The sequence below is a fragment of the Thunnus maccoyii genome, chromosome 21 (genome assembly GCF_910596095.1).
Source record: "Thunnus maccoyii chromosome 21, fThuMac1.1, whole genome shotgun sequence".
In the NCBI taxonomy this organism is placed as follows: domain Eukaryota; kingdom Metazoa; phylum Chordata; class Actinopteri; order Scombriformes; family Scombridae; genus Thunnus; species Thunnus maccoyii.
The window spans coordinates 10,925,603-10,951,834 of record NC_056553.1 but is presented as its reverse complement, the minus strand read 5'-3'; the positions used below and the strand labels follow the sequence as shown (position 1 = coordinate 10,951,834).

Sequence of the window (26,232 nt, the reverse complement as noted above, 5' to 3'; positions counted from 1 at the left end):
GCTCTATGCAGTAGCTATGGGGTTACAAGGACAATACGCACTTAAATTTCACTTTTTCATATCAAAGCTGAACAGTGTAAAATCCTAGCAGAGGGCAAGGAGGACCTGGAGCAGGTAACTGATATAGACCCATTCTGACCAATGGCAACTGTAGTTTGTAAGCTTTTGTGTAAAAGGGTAAAAAACATCTTTTAGTTAATTAATTAAGTCCAAACATACACATATTTGACATTTTTACTGTAAACACGTGGACCCTGTTATTCTGAAAAAGAAGTAAAGTAAGTAAGTATGAAATGCATGACATATTAAATGCCTGGGTACATGTATTTTTTAAAATGTTTTGTTGGAAAATGATAACTTAGACTAGAAAGGGGGCTACTTCTCATCATTTTGCAGGGCCTAAATCCAGAGCCATGTTTATTTCTGATGTGTTGAGAACTCAGTGAAAGTTAAGACTTAAGCAAAAAAGCAGAAAATTCATCTCAGGCCAAAAGTTGCTTCTCAGAAAGTAAGTACTTGTTCAGGCTGCTGTTCAGTTTAAGCAGGCATGCAGCCTTGCACTGCAGTCAAACGGTGGTCACCCAGGCCTACAGCATTCTTTGTACCGTTTATGAGGGTGTAATAGATGAGCACACTCCATTTAAAAGGCAGTGGTGGATTTGCAGACAAATGAAAACAGGAAGTATTGCAGAAGCTGTCAATGCTACGCCGCAGAGTGGGAAACTGACATGCTGCATGTGTACATCTAGCTGGATCACAAACAGTGGAAACAAATGCAAGCACACAAAATTTACACTCAAACACTACAGTCAATGAAAACAAGTTATTTACTTACTGTTCACAGAGCACAAAAATAATGTTTCAACAGTGTTGCAATTTATAGTACATTTACAGTATAGTCAGTGTGCACCCTTCTACTGAGGATCTAATATTCATGTGTTGACTCATTGATGTTGTGGCTGCACCTCAAATTTAAAATCAAATTCAGTAAGCGGTGTGGTGACTCTGGTTGTTTTAATGATAAACAAAGCTATGCTATCTGCAGGCAAAGATCTTACTGTTGACCCAAGATCAATTTCATACCCCAGAAATTGTGTTTCAGCAGAAGACAAGATAGCTGGCAAAATCCACTCCAATAACAAGTCACTCGTGTTGTTATTCTAATATTAGAGTATCATGACTACAGTCTAAGGGAAACATATTCAACCATAACTGATCGACATACATATTAGAAGTAAATGCAGTTGTTGAAAGCGTTTCTTTTCAGCTAAAGTATTGGTAAGAATAACTGTTCTATTTTATTCAATTTCAGATTTTAAGTTGAATAACAGGTGAAATTATTACGTTTAATTGTGCATGATTTACTTATTTTGTTACATCAGCAAAGAAAAACAGGTTTGAGTGTGTAAAAAAAAAAAAAAATCTCAAAATACTCAACATGACATTAATCTATAGGTTTGTTACTTCCGACCAGCTTCCTTCCCTCGTGGATTCACAACACATGCATAAACCCAAAGTGCCTTTTCTCTCTCTCTGTTTTCGTGGCAATAGAGTAGAGGCCCAGCTTAATATGTTACTGACAGCCACTGTTGTGTTACGTGGCATCAGAACACCGTCTTGCTTTCACACGAGGTCTTAACAGTGGACGAAAACAAGTATTCAAGGGGGTAAAGGTCACCTCAACCTTTCACTGAGTCAAGTTAGCGGTTCTACATCACAATATACAGTACTTTTATATAAGTGCTGCAATGGGCTGACTTTAATTTACCTCCAATGCAACTTCATTATACAGATATCAAGTTTTCAATTAATGCAATGTAACATACAAATAATACAGCATTATATCGCTTTAATTGCCTTAATTCTCAGTAAGCATAATATACATAACGCGTAAAATATTTAATTACATTAATTACATTTAATATAAGTATATAAAATTAGATTACATTACGATAAAAATGCATTGTGTATAATTCAACAATATTTGCTAAATTGAATAATATGAAAATATATGTATATGATCGCACAAATTAGACACAAAATAGTTACAAAACATATTACCGTAATTTATTGCTGTGAAAAATATTTGTGTTAAATAATGTTTATGATGCGCGACTCGCTGAAAGAAAATATTATTTTATTTACTGTGTATGTATTCTTTTGATATGATTTTTTTTTTCATAAACGCTGTAAAACAATGTTATTACATTGATAACTAATAATTGTTTTAATATTCACCTGGTGAAAAATTCAAAACACAAAACCAGATCATCAAACACAAGCATACTATACTTCCTAAAAATATTTTTATTGCTTTTGAAAATATTTTACCAGTCACATTGCATAACTTACTCTCCACCGTATGTTTTTGATTAACCTACAGCTTGGATAATTTTTGCAATGTAAAACACTAAATAAATAGCACAAACTGTGCATCGCACACAACATTTAATCGCAAATAATTTCACTTGATACTGTAAATATTATTTTACTACAAAATATTACTATACAGGTGGAATTTAATTACTGCTTCAACATTTTATTTAAGTCTTTGTGCATTTGTGGTAAATCATATTAAATATCTCCTCAAAAGTGTTCATGAGATAGTGTAAAAATTGTGAAAATAAAAAAGGCAAATTTTACGATAAAATCAAAATGGTCAGCCGGATAATTATTTTTTTTCGTGCAGCACTTCACAAAAACTAAATCTATAAATCATAAACCACAATTCAACAGCAGAAATGTTCAAATTGACCCGTTTGTTCAGAATTAATTTCAAATCTCATCCACTGAAAAGTTTGTTTACTCCACAAAAGTAGCCCCGGTTCCTAACAGGATTTGCGCTGAGAGTTCAGATTCCCTTTTTCTACGAGCTACATTACAGTTCATTTCTTTCGCCACTGCCTGAAACCTAAAATGGACGCTGCTGGCTTTGAGTTATCGATGGATAGGACCAGTTAAGGGTCACAGCTGTGCAGTTGTGCTCTTATGAGGGAAGAGGCAAATGGACCCATGTTTTGGCAGACTGCCAGGAGACTCCTTAAAATACAGTGAAAGCCTTGATTTAAAATATGCCACACCAATGCGTCATTACGCAGCAGAGGCTGGTGGGATGAACAACCCACCGTTTACAACAGACAATGGCAGGTGCTGCTTTTGTACAGAGCAATGCTTTGAAACATGCTCAGATTTTACTCTGTATGTGCACAGAAATAACCCAAGAAAATCTTTTCAGTATAGCTCAGGCAGCATTAGAGCCTAGATGAAAGCCTGTTTTCTCCAGACATCATCATGATGTTAGACCTCGTGACTGCACTGTGGGTGGAGACAATGAGCCAATAGAAAAACAGGATAAAGATCCAGAGCCCTTCTTGCATCAGCATTTTCCGGCTAAGCCTCAAGTGAAAGTTACGAGATCCATATCCATGATTATCTTATGAAGAGATCAAAAATCAGTGTTAATAAAAAATGATTGCTGTTGACGAGTGAATGACAGCACTGAATTTGATTTGCCATTTCTCAGCATCATATCATCTAGAATTGGCATTGCAAGCCAGAGCTCAACCTCTGTAAATACTGGTCTGTGCAGTGGACTGATATTTCCCTCAGGCAATCACATTCACTCACTGCAGCACCTTAAAGCATTCCTAGAATTGCTTTTCTCGACTTTAAACGTGCCCAAATGTGCTTTAATGAACAGGTCAACACAGATCTTACTATGTGGGCGAACACACTCCAGCGTCGAAGACATGAAGGCATGACAGGCTGCATGAAAACACGGATTTCCTGTGGAGATGCAAGAAAAATACACATCGTCAAACAACTTTATCATTGTTGTTTTGCTTTTTCCATTTGTTTTCATTTGGCGTACAATACATTTAAGCTCAATTTGCAGTCAAAAAGTTACAATACATAAATAAATAAATAAATAAAATGTTGCATTGGTCGCAAGTGACAGTGAAACAATTTCTAGGACGCAACCAATAATTATTGCAGTAGTTTACCTTTTTAAATAATGCGTGTGATGTATTTCATTTTTAATATATGAACTTTCAAACGGCTGAGATGAAATTAGAGCAGCGTAAATTGGGGATGATTTTGTTATGAGGTAGTATTGCATTGCTTGCGTTTATTATCTGTATGCAAGCAGCAATGATCATAAATTCTCATTCATTCACAAATGTGGTCACTACTGCACATAGCCAGCATCAAATAAACAGACCATTGTATGTTTTGTGTAGCAGAGAACAAACAATAATGCAAGCAGGCCATATTACACTTTCAAAAATGCTTATTCTGATAAAATATATTATCCAGAACTTCCAAAAAATGCCAATTTTGCACGATTACGACAAGTGGATATTGCAACAAGTTACTGCGATACAAATATATGTCCCTGAAACTCTGCTTTTCACATCTTTCTTACCTTTCTAATTGCAATTCCAATCATTTTTGTCAGACACTGGATCAGGTTTGGGACAGGCCTGCAAAGATACTGCATGTTTAAGTGTGGCTGTACGCTCCAGTGAAAACATAATCAACAAGCACTCAAAAACCATTAAGGAATATGACAAGACCAGACTAAAGGAAGCTGCCCGACAGCAGACGTGTATGCACTAAGTCGGTGATAATGAAGAGATCTGTCCAGGCTGGTCACTGATATGGCAAACAGATAAACATCACAGACTCAGTGAGTGAAAGTAACTTGTAATGTCAGACTGACGCTTGCAGCACTTTTAGTAGCCAAAGTTATTATTGCCTGTACTCTGACTAAAAAGTGGACTGTGAACAGAACATTGCAGCTGCTTTGACTTTTTAAAAACACATCTCAGTGCTTAGTAGGATATATGAAAAGCTTCAACATTTTAATATATAAGCATTCTTTTACTATAAGAGAAGTAGTGCATCACCAAATCCTTTAAATGGCAGGTTGCTGTTAATACTAAATGTCTCGTAAAAAGAAGAATCTTGCATACTACTTGATGATAGAAATTATGTCATTAAGATAAGTTTCACTGGGTATTATTACAGCACTTTATTGAGTCCAAAGCAACAAAGATATAAGTGATAATAATACCTAAAATGTAACCTATTACAGATGAACCTTCCCTCCTAAATGTCGAGTAAAGCAATGTACTGTATTTCACAGATTTATCAGAGTAATTACATTACTCATTCAGTTATCAGTCGAAAGTCAACCGAATAAAAAAAGTATATAAAAATACAAACTGAATTTTACAGTTGCTTTTTACATTTTCCACACCATTAAAACATTTTTTTCCAACTGCATAAAACACTATTTGTCCAAACTGTTGCCTTTCCAATGTGCCTCCCTGCATGTTGAGAAATGCTGAGTAGTTGTGTGTATAGATTCTAGATAAATATATATTATATTTCAATTTCTTTCAAACGTCTTGCAGGTAATTATCTTTGATATACCTGCTGTAAATACCTGTATTTGTGTATGTAACAAATACAGTAGAAACTACACAAGATGGGCTTCTAGATACTCAACTGATACTAAATTGATACAGGCTTAAAACCAGTTCAAGTTATATTTAAAAACAAGAAGCAACCACTGATATTTTTACAATGAGCAGCGATATTTTGGTTGTTCAAAACATTCTGAGATTCACCAGAAGCCTTAGGCAGTGATGAATCAGACAAAATGGCTACCAAGTGTCCCAACAACAGACAGACAAGCAGTGGTTGAGAAAGAAACAATGTTTTTCCTCATCACATTAATTCCATATACGTCATGGCTAACAACAATGCTGTAGCAGCCATCTTGCCCCAAAAGAGCAGACACTGGGGAGGAGGGAGGAAGGCTCCCCAAGTCATATGACTGCACTGTCTGCAGACAACTGCAGTGACAGAGCAAAAGCGTCTAGACAAGTCTGAGGCAGCAGCAGATCAGGTACACATGGACTGTGGCACGCAACTTACTCTGACTTATTGTTCAAATCTTTGATAGTCAAGTCTTTTTTTTTTTTAACCATTTCTGCACCTTGAAATGAAAAAAGCTGATCAATTTGGATGAGAAATAGTGAGATGATTAACCTCTTCAACTACGAGAACAAGCATTGTTCAAAATGGATTCAACTCAAGAGCCAAAGGTTACCAAATATTCCAGCTGAATTTCAGGGAATGTGCACAAATGAAGCAGAGTTTTCCATAAGATGTAATAGTGAAGTCAGAGATTTAGAATTAAATTAGATTTTTTTATTAGCTATAGATTAGAATAAAGAAAGAAATGTTGATACGTGTAGATGTTGTTGTCAGACAGTGTGGAAAATGTTTAATCTTTCTTAGAAGCTACTTAGGTGGGAGTTTAAAGTGAATACTGGCAAGAAAATAGATATAAATAAACTGTTTTGGGGTAATGTAATCATTATAAATGAATAAATCCACGGTCTGATATAAAGCATACACTCCACCCTAAAACTCTTTAGCCTATACAGCCTAAAAGTAAACATACAACTCCTGTCTCAACACACAATGTGCACAGAAACCAACCTTTTCTCTGCTGGTTCAGACTGCCTTCTGGATGGTGCACTCCTCTTGAACTCTGAAGTCTGGTCCCCCTGCAGAGCATAAACAAGGACAGGACAAGAAAAAATTCACACAGGATTCACATTACCTCACCTCAGAACCACATGTGTATTTACAGACTAGTTTACTGCATATGTGCCTGAAAAATATATTGTTTTGTTATCATAAATTGAGCAGGTAGGACAGCTGAAAGGGTCAAATTGAAAAAAAAAATAGAAGTGACGAGCCCACAAGACAGGTATCCGCCCCTGCTGAGTTAACAGGTAGCCTAAGCACGCGTGGGGTTAATCAACCTCACGTCAGCAAAGGTGCGTCACCTGCGCATCCTCCTGAAGTAGTGTGAATGAGGTCAAGTCTCCAAACCAAATAGCTACTGTGTAAGAAATTATAAATAAAATAGAAAAAAAAACACAACACACGCATTGTTTTAACGGCATAAAATGACCAAGCTTCTTACAGTTTGTTACGGTACAGCGGGATAATTTAAATTATAAGCTCTAAAGCCGTTTTTTCAACAAAAACGCTCTGCTAACATTCACAAATACACGTTATTTTGGCAGTGTTGTAATGCTGCAGCATCCACTGTATGTTAGGCAACTTGCTCTGCCGCCTGCCTTACCTACCTGTGCATAAAGAGCTGTCTGCTGATAGACTGCAGAAGAAAAAAACTTTCACAGCGTTTATCTAAAAATTATTTTGGGGCTGAGCGTGGCGACTCATGGGCGAAGGCGTTTCGGGTGGAGAGAGGAAATTCCCGTTTCCAACAGACGGCTTCCTTGTAAATGAGCAAAGAGATGTTAAAAAACTCCATCTCCAATTTTATCAATTTCAGACACACTCCAGACGGTCTCCAAGCGGTTACGTGCCTGCTCGTCTTGCGCGTGCACGCCGAATGGCGCGGGAAGCGGAGATAACATATCCGGAGTGACAGCGCTGAGAGCCAATGGCAGAGCGAGGCTGGTTCTGGCAGCCAATCACAACAGCCGATAAGTATAACCTCCCGCCTCTCCTCCTCTTCACCCGTCTGTTGACAGTGCACTGAATAAAACAACAGTCTGAGTTAAGCAGTTCATTGCACTGAGATGTGGGTCACTGACTGCAGCCTATTCTCACTGGGAAATCGGCAGAGATGCTTGGTATCATGTATTACAGAGGAACCATATCAAACATTATTAGATTGTCAAGATGCATTTTTCATAGCTTGTAAAATATACATCATACCATCATATATACTATATAATATAAATATGGATTTATAGCCTATAAATGTGACATTATAGCTTTAAAAGTAACCTGACAAATTTTCCTTTCCTTACTGGGTGCCATTTATTTTCAGTCAAAGCCAGTGGCTACTATTGTCAATGATATCTGAAACAGCTATTATGTCAATACTTTACATACAGGTGACTACAAATACAGTGTACAGCAACTTTATGGAAAACAAAGATGCCTCCATTGATGCCTGTGAATTACAGCCAAATTATTTGATAAATTGACAACTTGGTCGTCAGAAAATGTATCCGCAACAACTTTGATAATTAATGAATCGTTTAAGTTATTTTTAATGCCAAAAATTAAGTAGTTCCAGCTTCTAAAATGGGTATATTTTCTGGTTTTCCTAGTCTTCAATGATGGTAAAACTAATATCTCTGGGTTTTAGACTGTTGTTCATCCAAAATGAGCAATCTGCAGATGTCACCTTGCACTCTGGGAACATGTGATGAGATTATTTTCTTCAAGTAATTTTGAACTTGGCTTGTCTCTTCTCATTGTCACATACATTGAGCTGGTTTGTGACAATGTTTTTTTTTAACAAATTTTCTGGCATTTTATAGACTGAGCAGTTAGCCAAGAAAATAATTGGCAGTTTATTCAATTGTTAGTTATTAGTTGCAGCATAAGTACCCAAGTCTCTGTCTACTTATGTGGATGAATAGTATGAACGCCAATTTCTGTGTGTTTATTTTAAATTTATATTCTTCTTTATGAAATAGATTTTCTGTTAAGAAGATACTAGGAAGCTTTAATCCCTGACCCAGTGAAAGAAATATGATTTAAACCCCAGTCTCCCATGTGTGGGGAACCAGACATCCACAAACAAAAGCAAATCTTCCTGTTGGAGTGTATTAAGCTAATAGTTCTTGGGTACGGCCACATGGTAACACATTCATTTTACTTCCTGTCAATGCAAAAACTGCTACAACTTGGACACTAGATCAGTCTCAGAGTGTCTCAGACAGGGCAAGTCTGCAGCTAAACACAATACATAATGAATCGAAAAATTGACCGATTAAATTTCTGTCACTCACAAAATAATCTATTGCAGGCCTACAGCTCCAGTATCACTTTCTCAAGATGAATTGACAGCAAAAACCGATTGTCTCACACAAAGCAACTTCCAAGTTGCTATTAAAATTCTGTCAAAGTCTACACAAGGCGTAGTCTACACAAGGCGTACAGACAAGTTTGTTGTAAAGAACCTCTGTCCTTTGGGTGGAAAATAACAAGTCTTCTCTCCTTCAGCTTTGCACCCTTTAATTTGCATTGTTATGGAAAACCACTGGATTTGGATAGGGCACAGAATCATTGAGGTCACCATAATAGAGTGTGACAGCTCCCCTTTTCACATCTATTTGGAAGTAAAATCAAAATTCCTGGGAAAGTGAATCCAGGGAGCATAGAAATATCTTATACAGTTTTGGAAACAGCTGTTTAGAGTGAATATTTAATAGGGTGTGCAATAGATATTGATATGAGTTGCACCTGCATTCATTTCAAAAAGATAAACTGGACACATGTGCTTATGCATGTACGCAAAGCATGAAAAATGTCTGAGTTTGGCTGAAGGGCTGAAGGCTGAAACATCAGGCTTTTATAAAGTTTAGAAGTTATGTTATAAAAGAAGCAGCATTTTTCATTTCATAATTTCATAATTATTTTATTTCATGCAAGAGTTATGACTCTATGATAAGACTAAGATATTCATTAGATTTATTGATTGAATTTCAATGATGGCACATGTAATTTTTATCATAAATATTGGTCTGATCACCTTGAATGTAACAGTTACTTGTATGTCGTCCTGCAGATGCAGCACATGACATACAAGGAAGTGTCTGGGAGCTGGAATTGCATTTCTTTAAAAGAGAAAACATTTGCCAACTCAACATCTTGTCTGTTTAATCCTCACAGTCCATTACAATTCACAGACTGTCTTTCAGTAGGAAAGTCCCTTTACGCTTTCTCAAATTAAAAATCTCACGGCTGATCCCCTCCATCGCCCTGGCTTTCAGATATTGACCTTGTGGTGCTACAAAATAGCTTCTTCCTCACTGCGGGACCCCATAATGAGCCAATACAATGAGGCTTCAGTTCACTGCTCACCTCTCTTTGGTGTCTCTCGGGGTCTTTGTTGACGTTTGTCAGCCCAGGAGGAATTTGGGGGTTACGATTCTGCTGTAGTCTAGCTGTAGACTCAGACAACAACTTTGACTCCCAGACTTAAGCGCAAGAGAGGAAAAAATTTGGTCAGAGATAAAAAGGCTTTGACCTTACAGGGAAGAAAAATCAAAGGAGTGACTTGAATGAAGATTAAGCACTGTTTTGAATTTCAGCCAAAATGAACAAGATTTGAAAAGGACAAGCATTTACACATGTTGCCATCGCTGCTGTAACACTAAAATTGGAAACCAAGAATGGTCATATTTTTTTTAAATTTTGACCAATTTTCAAGATCTGATGGATGCAATAATCTGTTGTGCTATTAAACTTCCATCCAATGGTGAAGAAAGTGGTGAGAGTGAGTTAAGTTCTGGCCATGCATATGTGTCAACCTCATCATGACTCATCTGACTCATCTGACTGCTGAGCTGATCAGAAAACCCGTTCCAACAACAATCTACAGTATATTTAATCTATGAACCCTGAAAGGTGCCAGTCAATTCTACATGACGGTGATGACCCACTCGCTAAAACTGTACAGCTGAGTACACTTGAAAATGGAACCAGTTTATATGTTACCTAAATGTTTAAATTGTGAGCACATCTTATCAAATCAATATGTTATCTGCATAATACTTTATCCATATCAAATACAAAATATCAGTTTGAATCTTTAGTTATTCTATGAAGTAACATTTTATGCATGCACACTGATAAACTCTAAACTCTCTGATAAAGTCTTAAACTTGGAACTTTTCTTATGCAGTCTTTGTGTCCTGATTATGGTCTTTCATTCTTTTCTATAAATCAATAAGCCAACAGAATAATTTGTAATTAATCAATGTCAATAAAGTTACCATTCTACTCTATTCTATTATATATAATATCCACCTTAATATATAAGAAATCCAATATAAGTACCTTCTCTTATACTGCTCCTGCCAAAAAGCCAGAATTAAATGAAAATCACTACCATGAATCATGAAACAATGAAACAATGAATGCCAACAATTGCTATAAGACATTCATAGGCTATCATAGGACTACCAGATTTTTAAATCTAAAAAGTACCTTAATTGTCAGCAGAAGTCAGTTTTCTTCATGTTTTTGTTGTTGTTGTTGTTTTTTCTTACCAACAAGTGTGCTTATATGCAGCTTTTGCAAATATGCACTTGTTTTCCTTCTTAACATTTTTCCTCTCCTTTTCCCCCATTGACTTGTTTTCATCTGGTTTGATTTTTAAAGCCTTACTGGTCAGTCAGTTTTCATCTAACAACCACCAGACTTCATGTGCTACCTCAGGCCATTCCACCAAACACTCATTGAATGGTGCCTTGACCCCCACTTACCTATTTTCCTGGAGGACTGGGAGGACTTTGGTTGGCTACTATTGCTGCACTTTTTGGGGAGCTCCAGTCTAAAATTTCGCCTTGGGCACCAATGTCCCATTATCCATTAACATTTTAAACAGTAGTAATAAAACAATGTGTTGGTGGAACAATATATAGTCACAGAACACTCTACAGATGGTTTACACTAGCATGTGCACTACATAAGTTGTTGGTTGTATGTTAAATGTGTAATATCCTTCTACAATGTGCAATTTTGGTGAAATATAAATATTATTTGCCTGGTTTTATAAGCTATAGTGGTTTTTATCAATGTCATTGGTCTTATTGTGGTGTGTGTGTGCGTGTGTTTTTGTTTGTTTGTTTGTTTTGTTTTGTTTTGTATGAATGATGTAAAATATGTATGTATGTAGGTAAGTATGTTTGGAAAATTAGTGATACAGTAACACTGAGCCCAAGAAAAATGTCCCTAATGGGACAATAAAGTATCTTATCTTATAGTCAGAGCCGTCTTATTAGTGGGGTAAATGAGTGTGGAAGTGACATTAAATTTATTGAATGTGTAGGTTATGGAAACATAACCTATTCCGTTGTATAACAGACGTATCATCTGATATTATATTAATACATGTAATTACCTGCGTGCCTGGCACATTCATGATGTGTGTGTTTTCCCCTCACCTGTCAGGCAGCTCGCCTTGCTGCAGCTAACCGAGCGGGGGAGCTCCTGTTTCCCACCCACAATGCATCATTGCTACCAAACACAGCTCTGCCATGTTCGTGCTCTCTGGTCGTGGATGAAAATCGTTGCTGCATAGAAGCGCCTACCTAAATTAATCTCACGTTTTGCATCGTCAAAATGGTGAAATATTAAAGATTGAATGCAGCCTCCAGTTTTGTAGTCAAGACTCTAAGCGGGACGCGCCTTGCACCATGTCAGCCAACGCTCAGGGTAAGTCATGTCATTAGCAGCTTGTTTTTCGACAATGCTAAGTCAGCTAACACAAGTAGCCACCGATAACAGCAGTTTTGAACACGGCTGCAGTAACGGTAGGCCGCAGTCTGGAGCTCAGCTGTGCTGTATTTAGCGGTACCTTCAACAAACATTGACACTCTTCGTTGTAAACAAGACGTCGCCTTAAGCGAACGGTATTGTTAGCTTTACAGCTAACGTTGTAATTTATTAGCATGATATGGCTTTGCTAATTTCTGTAACTTATGAGTTGTTTTAATTCACCGAATGGTCGTATTATTCCCAAGTAAACCCAGCCAAGTCGCGGGCTAATGGTAGCTTTTTATTTTTCAGCCCAAATTTTCCGTATTTTGTGGTTGTTAGCACCATGCTAGCTACCTAGCTACATAGCTAACTTGTGAAAAACGTTTTACACTTAAATCGCGGGTGGTGCCATGTCTTGACGTGTTAAAGTTGCTTAAAATGACGTCTTAAAATGAAGTCTGGCTCTCAAACATGTCAGGTGTTTGGGCTGAAATGTAACATTAGCCGCAACGTAGTTGACAGAAGCTAACCTGGATCCATACAAGACAAACACGCACTTATTTAATGTTAGTCGACTGCTTTAACTTACTTGCTTATACACAGTAGTGGTTTGTATTTCCAGGATTTGACCTCAGCAAGGAAACACACGACTGTTGTGATTAAGTGTGTAAAAAGGGCACCAGTATATGACGCAGTTTACGCGGTGTTTTTATTCCACGTTAGCATTGCTGTTTTGGACTGCAATGGACTTTAGATGATAAACGCCATGTTGGCTATAGCCTGAGTTTGTGAGGGTAATTTTAAAAAAGTGAAATACATTTGTTAGGCCTTTGAATACATTAATTGGGTAGATTTGTAAGCACAGGAAAGCTGTTTTCTCATTTTGTTTCATCATTCTGGTGTCAGAGTATCCAAAGGATGTGGCCCATGAAAGTGGGTCCTTCAGAGGAGCTGAAAAGCAGGCTAGACTTTGATCTTCTCCCAAAACCATTTAGTAATGGATGCATTACGTTGGTGTACCTATATAATATTAACTTTACTGCACTGGCCTGTAAATAATAACACATTCATACTACTAACAAGAACAAATTCGTCATTATTGGGGGGATGGTGTTAATATGTGATAAGTCGCTCATAAGCACAGCACTGGCATATCCTAATCAACAGTGGCATATTGATTAATGCCAGTAAGAAGTGCTACATTACAGTGGAACACCAGTGACATACTGTTTGTAAATGCCATAAGCCAGTAGAGTGGCAGCGGCATACCAAAAAACAACAGTGACATACCACCCAGAATCTGCAAATGCCACTGGAACAAGAGTGGCATTGCTATCAGCCACTTTTCAATCTCTGCATCCTGCAATATTTACATCCAGCAATGGCTTTTCCCTTGATCTACTTCCTGTGCAGTGTTTGAAATGAAGTTTTTGTCTCACCTGCCAAGAAGACTGGTAGATAAAAAAGAACAAAAACGCCGGGTTAAGCATATTTTTACCGGCCTAAATAATAAATTGCCTTTTTGTGTCACATATACATTTGTTTCAATACATTTCATTTAGATAATAAGGTATTATGCTGAATACAGTGTCTCCAGATAACAGCTATTTTATTAACGGTATCTAGCAGCAGACCAGCGGCAAGTGACAGTTTAGCAGAGAGCTGTGATCTCGAGTAGCTGATGTCCTGTACGGTAAACAGTGCTGTGAAACTAGGAGTGTTCAAGACAGTCTGTGGCTGGCACTCCTTCGCCTCAGACAGGCTCAAGTGTTCCTACAATTTTGTCAGCACTGTTTAGGCGCATGTGAAAAAACACAAATGTTGCGTGTGTCTAATATGTATAGGGACAAACATGAGTAATTTCAAGCCGTCATGCCAGATATTTTATTACATGACTATTTTGGTACAGACATTTACCCGCCAGTGTGGTGGATAGTCTTCCAAGATTTACTCGCCAAACGGAAAACCTACCCACGTTTGGTACTTGAAGGGTGTTAATTTTGGACCCTGTTCCATATTTATCAGGGACTGATTACCACCTAGGTGCAAGTAACTGGTAAATGACACTATTTGCAAGTGATATTTCCTTAATTTATTTATAATTTTCATGAATACTGCCTGTCCAGTCCATTAAACAATCCACTGAAGGCTGCATTTGGGGGAGTTTTTGGAACAAGAAAGCTGGTCTTTTATATTGAGATGTTTGAGGGTCTAGAGAGATTTAAGAAAGCTGCAGGTCTAGAGATTGAAATGTTAGAACAACAGTTTTAGACTAAACTCTGACCAGATCCATGACCTAATCTTAAAGCCACTATAGCCTCTTTTTGGCCAAATTGTGCCAAGAACTAAGGAGCCCCAGGAACTCAGAGTTCCTTTTTGTGCATTGCAGTTTGTTTTTCTGCCACTTGTTAAAAATTGTAAAAAGTAGTCAGAAGGACTGATAACAGATTATAAAGATAACAGCCATGACATGCACAATTGAACAAGAATACATAGTCACTATTGCACAGACAAGGAACTTGCCACGGTGTTGTGGTGCCAAAAATATACACAAAATTAAGTAGTCCTAAGTAATATAAAAAAAGAAATTTACAATAAAAAATATGTAAAATTAGGGGTGTAATGGTACACAAAAATCATGGTTCAGTGTTTATCTTGGTTTTGAAGTCATGGTTTGGTTCATTTTCAGTACGATAAAGGGAAAAAATGCAAAACATAAAATTGCTTGTCACTTGTAAACATCAACAGTTCATCATTTTTTCAAATAAAGATTTAAATGAAACATAATAAAAAATACATATAGAATAAAAAATGGAATAGTGTTGCGAACTACTACTACTGCTAATTGTTCTCCAATAAATAAAAGATTCTCAAATAAATTAAATGAAATATAAAATATAATAAAAAATATAAATAACTATTGATTACAGTTCCAGCTTGTAGCCCTGTTCAGTTTCATTCAACTGTCATGTTTTATTTCAGAAAAATGAACTTGTCCATGTTGTCTGCAGAAAGGGCAGACCTGCTGGCGGTTACAATGCGTCCAGCTGTAGAAAATACCCTCTCACTAGGGACAGAGCTAGCAGGTACAGCAAGCTAGCGCTTTGCTAACATGGCAATATGAGGATAGGTGGGCTCATTGGTCCTCCACTGTACAAATGGGTTAGAATCCAGTGAAACGGAGTCCACTGCCTTGTATGAGGTAACCTCTTCCTTTACCAGCTGCAAAGTAGGCTTGTTTCCCATCTGAGTCTTGAAGAGCTCACCAAACAGTTCAGCCATGGCTGACTTCTTGACAGGAGGAGATGATTCAGATGCCATGGGGTGTCCTGTCCCTGGGGATGAACTGACTGCTGTTGTCCTTGTGGCCTCCTCACTCTGCAAAATAAATGACAAAACTTTAATATATGAGTACTATTGACACTGTAGCAGCAAGTGTTACAAATTAAATAATGAAGACATTTTATGCACAAGAAAACTAACAAAATACTTGTTCTTCCATGGTTACAATCTCTGTGATAATGTTGTAGATTCTGTCACGACAGACATCATCCGCATAGGCCCGAAACTTGGGGTCAAGAGCTGTGCTTTTGTGGAGGAGGTCATGACAAGCAGAGAATCTGTCCTCCAGGTTTTCTCTGATGGCAACCTTGACTTCTCTCACAGTTAGACTGTCTTCCTCAGTGGGCTCCATAGAGTTCAGCACTGGATCATTGATACTGAAGGTGTGGCTTCAATGCTCATCAATGTTGTGAGGGTTTTTAGTGTTTTAAGGACCTCAGTTACCACCTCTACCATTCTCACATTCTGGTCAGACAACATGGTTATGTCTTCAGTGTTTCCCCTAGAATTTTTTTTCAGGCCTGATGGTACGTACTGAAAAAACCCTAAAGGGACAAAGCACGTGGGATGGCATATTTGCGTGGTATGCTTCAGTCGGGTGGCACAGCAGGCAGTCTGCAATTTATATTTTTATTCAAATTTTTGTTTGCTCGGTATATTCAAGACTTAAAACAAATTCGTCACAAGAAGAGGATGACTTAAAAGCTGCATTTATTGCATAAGAATAAGCTGCCCCTCTCACTTCTTCCACTTCTGCATTCTTGCTTGACTCCAGAGTTTTGGAGAAAAACGTTGATATATTTGTTTGTCCGTCACTCACATCAGGAGTTTCCCAGGCAACAACACAGAGGTTAACTCGCGTTTCAGAACAGTGTTGCACAGAGGCTCTGAAACACATATGATTATTGATTTCTGAATGAATGGATATTTGGCGTTACTTTTGGCATTCAACTTTTACTTTTGGTTCTCATTGGCCTGGTGGCCCACCTGTACAGTTATAGGGGTAACACTGGTCTTTATTCTTCTTGAGGGTCTTTTCTGTCAGTGCTGAGCTTACACCTGCTTGCTGTTCAAGGTACCTCTCAAGCATATCATAACTGGAGTTCAAACGGGTTGTGACATCATGAATAAGGGTGCGTTTTGGTATATTAAGCATCTCCTGTTTGCGCTCCAATGTTTGTGCTACCATGAAAAAAAGACACAACCTTCTGACTCTACCTAGACACCTGATTGAGTCTTGTTGCTTTCTGTGACACTAAATTAATATTCTAGCTTCACTGACTGCATTGATAATATTTCTAGCAATGTTTGTTGTGACAGGAATTGTAGTTCCTGGCCTTTCCAACTTCCACTCCAACACTGCCTCCTTAAGTCCCTCTGCCAGATTTGTGCTTGTGTGTTGTTCATAAATGGGGCGAGTTTGCAGAACATGGCTTATCATGTTCCAGTCAGGGGTTGAATGTCCATCCAGCAGTTGTGAGTGTTACAGCAGATGCCTTGGATAAGTCTTGGACAACAGCACCCTTTCCTTGTTCATAAAAGACTGTATGACTTTCTGGCTGAAATGCAGATGAGAAGGAATTTCAATCACCTTCAACATGTGTTTAAAACCTGTGTTCCCAACAACTTAGTATGGTTATAGATCCACTGCTATAAAAACACTAACTGTTTGTTATTACTTTGGCCCGATCTGAATTACCAGCGAAAGGCTGATAAATGCCAAATGCTAAAAATGCGAGGCAGAGACTAAACAAACTTCCAGTCCGCCACTTAATATGCTTGTGTGGGAACTTGAATTTGAAGTATGTTCTGCATGCAAAACAAGCCTACTGTTAACCCTACCAAAAGTCCTGTACCAAAAGGGTCTGATATGAATATGTGTACCGTCACACCCCTATGTAAAATATATTCTAAGTGAGAAGAGCTGCTGCAAGTTTAAATTTTTTATTGAAGAGAATGAGATGAAATGTAAAAAATATTGACCAGGAGTAAACAGTATAAGCAGTGTGCAAATAATAATAATAATCTTATAATAGTCTAACAATAATAATGATAATAATTTTATTCTTAAAAGGATTTGAATCACAGAAGTTTAAGTGTCTTTTATTGACGACAAAATGAAATATTTATTTCAATCAAATGTGTTCATTAATTTTATAGCCTATGACATTCCTAATATGAATAAGGCAGGTAATAACTAGGGATGCACAATAATATTGGCACGTCATTGGTATCGACTCTGCAGCCAAACATTTCTCCGTTCTCTGTTTAAGAGTGGCTGAGATTGACACTAAAATGAGAATAGCTGATCCACCTTAAAGGTCGGTACACCTTAAGTGAGCCTGGATGTTAGGCTAACCCATTGTTGCTAACTTTGGGGCGAACCTTCTTCACTTTTCCAGCAGTTGGGGAAGCAGACAAGACTTTTTTGGTCTTGAGAAGCTGCAGAATTTATTAACTGACACACTATAGCCTGCACTATACATTTACTGCCAGATTGACAACTTACTACAGACCTTTTCCTCTGCTCCGTTCACATTCACCATCACTTTTCTGCCTCTCACTCAACCACACACTCGTTACGCACTGCCCTGTTCCTCAAAGCAGCTACGCTACTCTTACAACAGTACCTTTCACATAGATGTCCTTTGAAGAATGAGGAAGGAGGATGGCTCAAAACGATTCCACAATAATGTAGGGTGTTATCGTGCTCACACAGTGTGGAAGTGAAAATCATTAGTAGCAGCGCTCATAACCAACAACTGAGCCATGTTTCTCATTATGGCGGTTGTGATGTTGGCTACATTATCGGTGGTTATTGCCAACAGTTTATTCTTATCTAAATCCCAATCTTCAAGTGCCTTGCGGAGGGCTTCACTCATGTTTTTGGCTGTATGGTTTTCTGGGAAAAAGCTGGTCCCGAAGGCATTTCGATTCAAGTTTCCAGTCAAATGTGATGAAGTGTGCTGTCAGAGACATGTAGGGGGTCATGCCCTCCACTGACCACATGTCTGTTGTTAAAGCATAGTAGCTTGACTCCAACACAAGCACTTTAACTTCTTCCTGAATTTTATAAAATAAATAAGTATATTTTCTATATATTTATAGAAAAATATATTTTTTAAAATATTTTCTTCCAGGCAGCTCATATAGAGGGTCCAATGTTTTGACAATCTCACAGAAAGCCTTTTTACTGTCATACTGCCCAAGCCCAGTAGAGACACTTGTTTAAATGGAGTACATACGGCACATGAGTTGAGTTGACGTTGAATCTCTATCAGCTGATGGTCAAACAGCAGCAGGTAGTTTGGCAGATGTTGTAATTATAAGTTCATGTTGAGAATGAGTTTTAATCACTAGAAACGGATAAATCTGCAGTTGTGCAACATCAGGGATGCATTGATACTTTTTTCTCCCCAGCATTATTCTGATACCTCAACTCAGAATATCTGCTGGTACAGAGTACCGATCCAATACCAGTGCTCTCTTTTTCCCAAATTGAAAATCTGTATACCTCAGTGCATGGAGCTCTTTCAGATCCTTGGGATTGCTGAGTCAGCGATCCCGTCTAACTGAATGAGTATAAGCGATAACAGAAACAGTGAACTTCTGTAGAAGCTGAATTTAATGTGGATCAATCCCTTCATTGCTGATATTCTATTGGTGCTGATGCTGTTCCAGCATATCTAATTGGTGGGCAACATTATTAAAATTTTAAATCTATATAACAATCACCCAGGCCAAAATTGAATTTCATATTTGGACAGCATTTTAATACAATACCTTTTCAAGTAGCATCAGTCATGGAAAACCATGTGAAAGATGTTTACCAGTTTTTATTGTGTACTATGTTGTTTGTAGAGGTGTAACGGCTCACAAAATTAAAGGTTTTACATGTACCTCGGTTTTGGGGTCATGGTTTGGTACAATTTCAGTACAGGAGGAAAAATAAGAAAGGTAGAAAATATTTTGGTCTTTTATTTTGAAAGATGTAAACATCCAACAATGGTTCATTGTCCAAAGCAATTACTGAAACAGTTGAGTTGTGCTGTAGTGGAAAAGGAAAACAACCTCTCTGTTTCTTGTATATAAAGTAGTTGAAACTAGCTCCACCTCCAGCAGCTTCAACAGTAACATGCTGCTCTAACACTGATGCTTCAGTTTTAATAATCTAATGATGTCATATATAATAATATATCAGTCAGAGGGACCAAAACACTACTTTTGCTTTAAAAGTGCAGTGTGTAAGATTTAGTGGCATCTACCAGTGAGATTGCAGATTGCAACCAGCTGAGTTACCCTCCCTCCCGTGTCACCCTCCCCTTCTAAGCTTGTAGGAGAACCTACATTGGCCATGAAACTCATGAAAAACACGAAAGGCTCTCTAGAGCCGCTGTTTGGTTTTTCCATACTGTAGACATGGTGGTGGAACATGGCGGGCTCTGTGGAAGGAGACCCACTCCCTATGTAGATATAAAGGGCTCATTCTACGGTAATGAAAACACAAAAATTCTTATTTTCAAGTGATTATACACTAATTAAGATATACTTATGAATATTGTACTCCATCTCTGCCAAGTCCGTTCCACTACATGCCTCTAAATTCTACAACTGCACCTTTAATACTTTTTGACTGCTTTTCTCTCTCAGAACTGGTACTTACAACATGCTGTCGCCAGAAATCAAATGTTTTTATAGTCATTCTGAACAGCTTCACTCAAAGGCAGAGTGAAAAGCCGACCATCACAGAGAGGGCAGGGAGATGGGGAGACACGGTATTGTTGCAGTATGGAGATAATGGAGCATATTTTAATAATAGTGCTGCACTCAGTCAGAGTTATGGGTCTCTCGTTTGTCATTCTGACGGCAGCAAGACTACAGGGTAACAGGCTACTTTGGCTAAGCTGGCTAGCATACATCTATGCTCCAGCTAAGTGGTGCCCTGCCAAAACGTCGGAGTAAGTGGATTATCAAACTGTTTTGATGGTAATTGTTTGGGTAAGAGAGCATATTTTTTGTACGCCTGCATATCAACCTATGAGGATTGTATGTTTTATTAGCATAGTGCTGATAGGAGCAAAATTGCTTTTCTGTTGCAGATTATGACTTTGATGAATATGACAAACCCGGGATTGAGCGGTCACGCAGGAGAAGGGGTGAAGATGATGATCTAGAGAGGTAAATCATCTTGTCATGTTCTCATGTCTCTACAGGAATACTGCTGAAATTCACAACCAGCTTCGACAGTAAAAACAGCCTCTTTTTTTCCATAAGCAAAAGAAGTTTTTGATCATCCATTGTGCTTACATAACTATCAAAAAATCACAATCTTATTGTGTAAAAAAAAATGTTTAGGTGCAACCAGTATAGTTGTAGACTGGACCGTTTTCACTCATTGCTTACTCCTAAAGTTTACTCAGTTGTTGACATTATTTCTTATCAAATAAACTAGCAAAAAGGTTAAGATGCTGACCATAAACCCCAGTTACAATCTGGCCAAGGACTTTTTTTTTTTTGCAAGCTTCAGATCAGTTATTTGAGTACATTTTTGAGTATATTTTGTTTAGGTGTGAGGTCTGAGGCCAGTTGAAATGTTGTGATAACAAGTATTAATCATAATCATTTGTTTTAATTTTAGTGTCTTAGTTGTATTTGCTTTTACTTAGTTTAAAATCTTATTATTTCAAAATGAGAAATGATGATAAATTGTAGTCGATAAAACATTTTTGAGATATTTTATCAGGGATTTTGATATTATCACATAAATCAGTGTATAATCATTTGTAAATAGACAGCCTGCACTATTATCTGACTCTGTAAACCTTTTTATTTGTTGTCTTTTCTCCTTAAAAGTGATTTGGAAGAGGATTTGTTGGAGGAGGATTGGCTGTCAAGTAAAAAGGTAAGATAAAACAACATCTCTTTGAATCTCCCTTCTTCATTTACTTTGATTTTATTCTGGTTACCAAAAAGCACTTGGGTTGTCAGTGTGGTTTCTCTGCCTACAAGCAGGAGACGCAAAAAATAATATCCAAAACATTGTGTTTTAGTGTTGATGGAACATTTTAGAAAATAGAAGTGCACAGTGTAGCAGGTGGCTCCTCCACAGGGGGAACTGTTGATGTGAACCAGGAGGAAGTACAGTGGACAAAAAAGAACTGTGTTGACCTGCCCAGATTGTCTTCACCACATGGGAATAAAGCATCCGTCGGGGTTGGAGGTGGACCCCTGCCTCCACACCTTACACACGCACAAACACACACAGAAGAGAAAGAGAACAATACAGTTTTTTAAAAAAGTAAAAATGTTTCTGTATTTTTGTTTCAGAATCCCTCTGAAGTGTCAGATGAAGAGCTGAATGATGACCTTCTACAAAGTGATGATGAAGATCAAAATATGGCGTAAGCAAATTCATCAGTGCCATGAGTTCAAGTGTCTAATGTTTTATTTGTAAAGCTGACGAAGTTAAGCACACATATTTGCATATTCTCCAATAATACCTCATTTCTGTTTACAGGAAAGTCTCTAATGTTTTGTTTGTTTGTTTGTTCAGTGGTCAGGATGTGAGCCTGAATGCCACATACAGCTTGGGCACATCCTATGACCAGCAGGGCTACTCGCAGGAAGCAGACTACACAGATGACGTTGTGAACCTGGGTGCAGGGGGCTGTGAAGAAGGGGATGTAGAGGAGGAGGGGTACCAGCAAGAGGGGGAAGAGGAGTACACAGAGGAATACAGCCAGGACAACAACACAGAGATGCCTGAGGACCAAATGGATTACTCTGGAGATGTAGCTGAGGGTGACGACGGCTACCAGGATGAAGTGCTAGACATCCAAATCAATGAGCCCATAGATGGTGAATTTCAAGTGAGTTTTCACAATTGTTTACTCACATGTAAAAGCTCACAAACACACACACACGTGCTCCCACTCTCTTGTCTGTCTAGCTCTATTGTATCCAAGAGATAATGTCAGTTTTCTTGTCTCTGTAAGGGGACAGTGAGGATTGAAAATCTATTCAGGAAAAGGAGATGTAGGTTGGTGTTTTGGGGCAGGAGAGGATTAGATTCATTATCGCTTCCTGCCAGTTAATTTCTCCATCTTGCTGACAAAGTTTGTGTTGACAGCTTGTTTGGCATGAGGTAACGCTCTGCTGTCGTCTACAAATCCCAGTGCCATTGTGACCTTGGGCCCTGTATCTTTGGGAGAGTAAGAAGCCGCTTTGTGTCGGGGAGATGTGCTGCCAATCGGCGGAGGTTAATGTGGGGGGCTTTTATCTCGCACTTTAGACTGGATCTGATAAAGTCTCATGCAGGTGAAAAGATTATTGACCTTCCTGAGGACACCCTATACAGTTTTCTAATGATTGATGTGAGTTTCCCTTTTATTTGTTTCCCTTCCCTCTTAGCCCAGACTAAGAGGATCAAAGATAAGACCTGATCCATGTGCAAATGTCCGTTATGGTCCATTTACCAAGGTGTGATGGTGTTTGGCACCTGACAGAGATATATTAGCCTACCTTCTTTTTCCAAACAAAGATAAGATGTTGACCTTCTTACTGAGGATGCGTAGCAAAAGTGGCTGCCTATTTTGGATTTTCGGTAATGTCTGCAGGTGTGGATGTGTATTCTTCTTATGTGTAATAACACTTTACAAGGTCACTAAACTGCCTGGCCTTGACATTTTGCTGGCTATGGTATTCATTCAGAACGATTTTGAACAGTTTAAAGGATTAAGCTGTTGTGTTCCCCTGGGGCAGCCTGTCCATCCATCTGATTTGGTGAGAGTTTTTTTTCTTTTTTTTCTTTTCTGCATTAATATGTGCTGCTGTTTGGCAGGCTAATGGAGCGCAACACCAAACACCATTGTGTGACCTACAGTCTGACCTTATTCAGCAATGAATTTTTGTTAGACGGTGTTATGCAGATGGCATGTTTGAATTACTAGCACCTCCCATACCGGTTATGTGGCGCTCATATCTTGTTGTTTTGCTGCTGTGACTCCAGGATGTGTATTTGGTTCAACTGAAATTTTGTTGAGTAGTAAAAACTGATTTGTCATCTCACAGAATGTTTGTGTCTGTGTGATGTTTTTTTGGCATGAAATCATGAACTTACAGTGCGGCCAATAAAGGAGTGATTTGCGAGGAGTCAGTCAATGATATTTTCACCATCATTGAACCGGGGTGGAGTGTTTTTATCTGTGCCTGCAATTCTGTGTATCATGTCAAACATTTACATCTCATTGAATTTCAAATGCTGTCAGGAATAGTAATGAAGCCTTGCTCCCACTGTTATGGTAATTTGCAATGAGGTGGGGGGGGGGGGGGGGGGGGTTTACATGGTGCCTCCCCAAAATCCTCTCTATAACATTTTGATGTTTGCCTTTATTCTCTGTATGATTTTTTTTAATTTAAATTTTGATAAACAAGGCCAGTATGTCATCATTAAGCTCCCTCATATTTATTTTAGCCACTCAAATAAGATAAAAAATAGTTAAAACCTACATCCATTTTTCATTAAAATTTACTGTTGGATGTCAGATGAACTGGTATTCCTTATGCTTTTATGTATTACCCATATATCATGCAAGCATTGCTTTGGCTTCATTTTCAATGGAAAGACACTGTGGGAGATTATTTTCCAGCAGTGGCCAAAATACACTCCGCCATCACTAATTATTTTCAGAGTGTTATAAACGCTGAAGCTAATCAATACGCATTATCTTTGTGATCTTTAAAGGATGATGAATACCAAACCTCCTATGCTGATGAGCCACTGGATGAACATGGAGTCCAACAGGGGGAGGCCCCTGAGGAGGAGGAGGAGGAGTTGGGGCGAGAAGAGCAGCAGGAAGAGGAGGAGGAAGACACCGCCGGGGGCTCTCAGGTCTTTGACACAGACGAGGTATGTCGAGACCCTCCACGCAACACCTCGCAGTTTTTGTTTTCTTTACATTGAGTGCGTTTATTTCAGAATCTGCTAAAATAAATGAACCTAACACAGGAGCTTCCAACTGATTAATTTTGCACTCTTCATCGTTGTTAAGTTTTTGAACATACAAATCTTATTAGTTTCATGGCAGTTTTGTTTATATTTTTAATTTAATGTTCACAAACTAATTTGACAGTTTGTGAAAACCCATATCAGGTAGTTGGAAGATTGATTTTAAGTGTTAAATGCTGACAACAGTACAACTTTTACTTCGAGAAAAATAACTTTCCTGAAAATGAGCACCATGTTTAGGAAATTTTGTCCTGCAATGCAAATGGGATGGGGGAAGTAAATGTGTTTAGAACGGCAAAATTTAGTTTACAACATCAAAACTTTTCCTCAGGTTGAAAATGAAGCTGTGCCTGAAGAAGAAACAAAGGAGGAATCGGATGAAGAGGATGAGGAAGATGAAGAGTCTGGCCGCATACGGTTTAAATCGGAGAGAAAGGATGGTGCTGTTGTGCGATTGGCTGACGCGGGCAATAAAAGAAGGAACATCCCCGAAACACTAGGTATGTATTATTCCTGCTGGGCGAATTTACCCGTCATTCAGTGATATCCAGAGGGAATCCCCAAATATTTTCTGATTTCACGTCTCAAGATTTTCCAAATGGTTAACATACTCTGTTTTCCTGTTTCACCTGCCATCAGAACTGTCAGAGAAGGCCAAACAAGACCTGATGGAGTTTGAGGAGCAGGAACGGCAGAAGAGACAAAACCGATACGGAGGCCGAGGGAGAGGAGGAGGAGGGGGACGTGGAGGCAGAGGAAGAGGATTCTTCCCTGGTTATGGAATGCCAGATTTTAAAGGAGGAAACAGAGGAAGAATGAATGACCAGAGGCTCCCCCTAATGGGAAACATGGGCATGCAGGTAAAGCATTGTACAGTCATGCACCTGAACACCTTTGAAGGGATAATCTATTTGGCTACACAGAGTAATGCATCACGTGATACTCCACTATAAGAGTAGCTAAAGGGAACATAAGGACCTCAACAGATAAGATTATTTGGAGTGGGTAGACTCTGTACCTTCTTGTATTTGTCACAGTTACAATAAGGCTGAGTTTAGATGTACCTGACGTGATTTTTGTTCGCTCTAAGGCCTCTAAAAGCTTTGGTTGTCTGCTTGAAAAAAAAAAAAGTGCTTCCTCTTATCAGTGTTGATATATGGATTATAGCAAATCATTTGGCAGTGGTCCATTTAGACACTGTTATACAAAATTCAATTTGTTCTTTGCCGAGGATTTAGTTTCTTGTGGACTTTTATTATTAGATATCACTCCAAGCATTTAATCCTTTGATTTAACATGTGACCTAAATAAAAAGAACTGGTGATGGCAACACAGTGGAAGGTTAAACCGGGCCGGCACTAGTCGTTGGTGTTATCACATCCTGTTAATGATGATGTTAAAGAAAGCAAAACTTTAAAAATATATATATATTATAACTGATCACATCACTTAGTGAAATCACGCAAGTGCACAGAAAGCACACACAAAGTATTAAAGAAAAATAAAATACCATTAACTGTTGTGTTACAGAGATTGTTCTTATT

The 26,232-nt window shown here is 38.2% G+C and overlaps 1 protein-coding gene and 1 long non-coding RNA gene across 8 annotated transcripts in view; one reads left to right on the top strand and one right to left on the bottom strand.

The window, feature by feature from the left end:
• The window catches only part of LOC121888206, a 32,416-nt gene extending 24,840 nt beyond the window's left edge, over nt 1-7,576 (bottom strand). For 2 of the 5 annotated variants that reach the window (XR_006093160.1, XR_006093161.1), the window contains exons 1-4: nt 7,176-7,571; nt 6,517-6,584; nt 4,427-4,484; nt 3,718-3,786 (exon numbers count right to left, since the gene is read on the bottom strand). This is a non-coding gene — a long non-coding RNA (uncharacterized LOC121888206). Of the gene's footprint in view, nt 1-3,717; nt 3,787-4,426; nt 4,485-6,516; nt 6,585-7,175 lie in introns of all 5 variants that reach the window. The other 3 variants (XR_006093159.1, XR_006093158.1, XR_006093157.1) reach the window with 3 other exon arrangements.
• Nucleotides 7,577-12,066: 4,490 nt separating this feature from the next.
• The window catches only part of rbm33a (RNA binding motif protein 33a), a 30,143-nt gene continuing 15,977 nt past the window's right edge, over nt 12,067-26,232 (top strand). For all 3 annotated transcript variants that reach the window (XM_042399140.1, XM_042399141.1, XM_042399139.1), the window contains exons 1-8: nt 12,067-12,294; nt 20,781-20,859; nt 21,535-21,583; nt 22,009-22,082; nt 22,235-22,550; nt 24,425-24,589; nt 25,020-25,188; nt 25,328-25,548. In XM_042399140.1, coding sequence (XP_042255074.1) covers nt 12,276-12,294; nt 20,781-20,859; nt 21,535-21,583; nt 22,009-22,082; nt 22,235-22,550; nt 24,425-24,589; nt 25,020-25,188; nt 25,328-25,548 — 1,092 coding nt within the window. In that variant the 5' untranslated portion in view covers nt 12,067-12,275. The remainder of the gene's footprint in view (nt 12,295-20,780; nt 20,860-21,534; nt 21,584-22,008; nt 22,083-22,234; nt 22,551-24,424; nt 24,590-25,019; nt 25,189-25,327; nt 25,549-26,232) is intronic.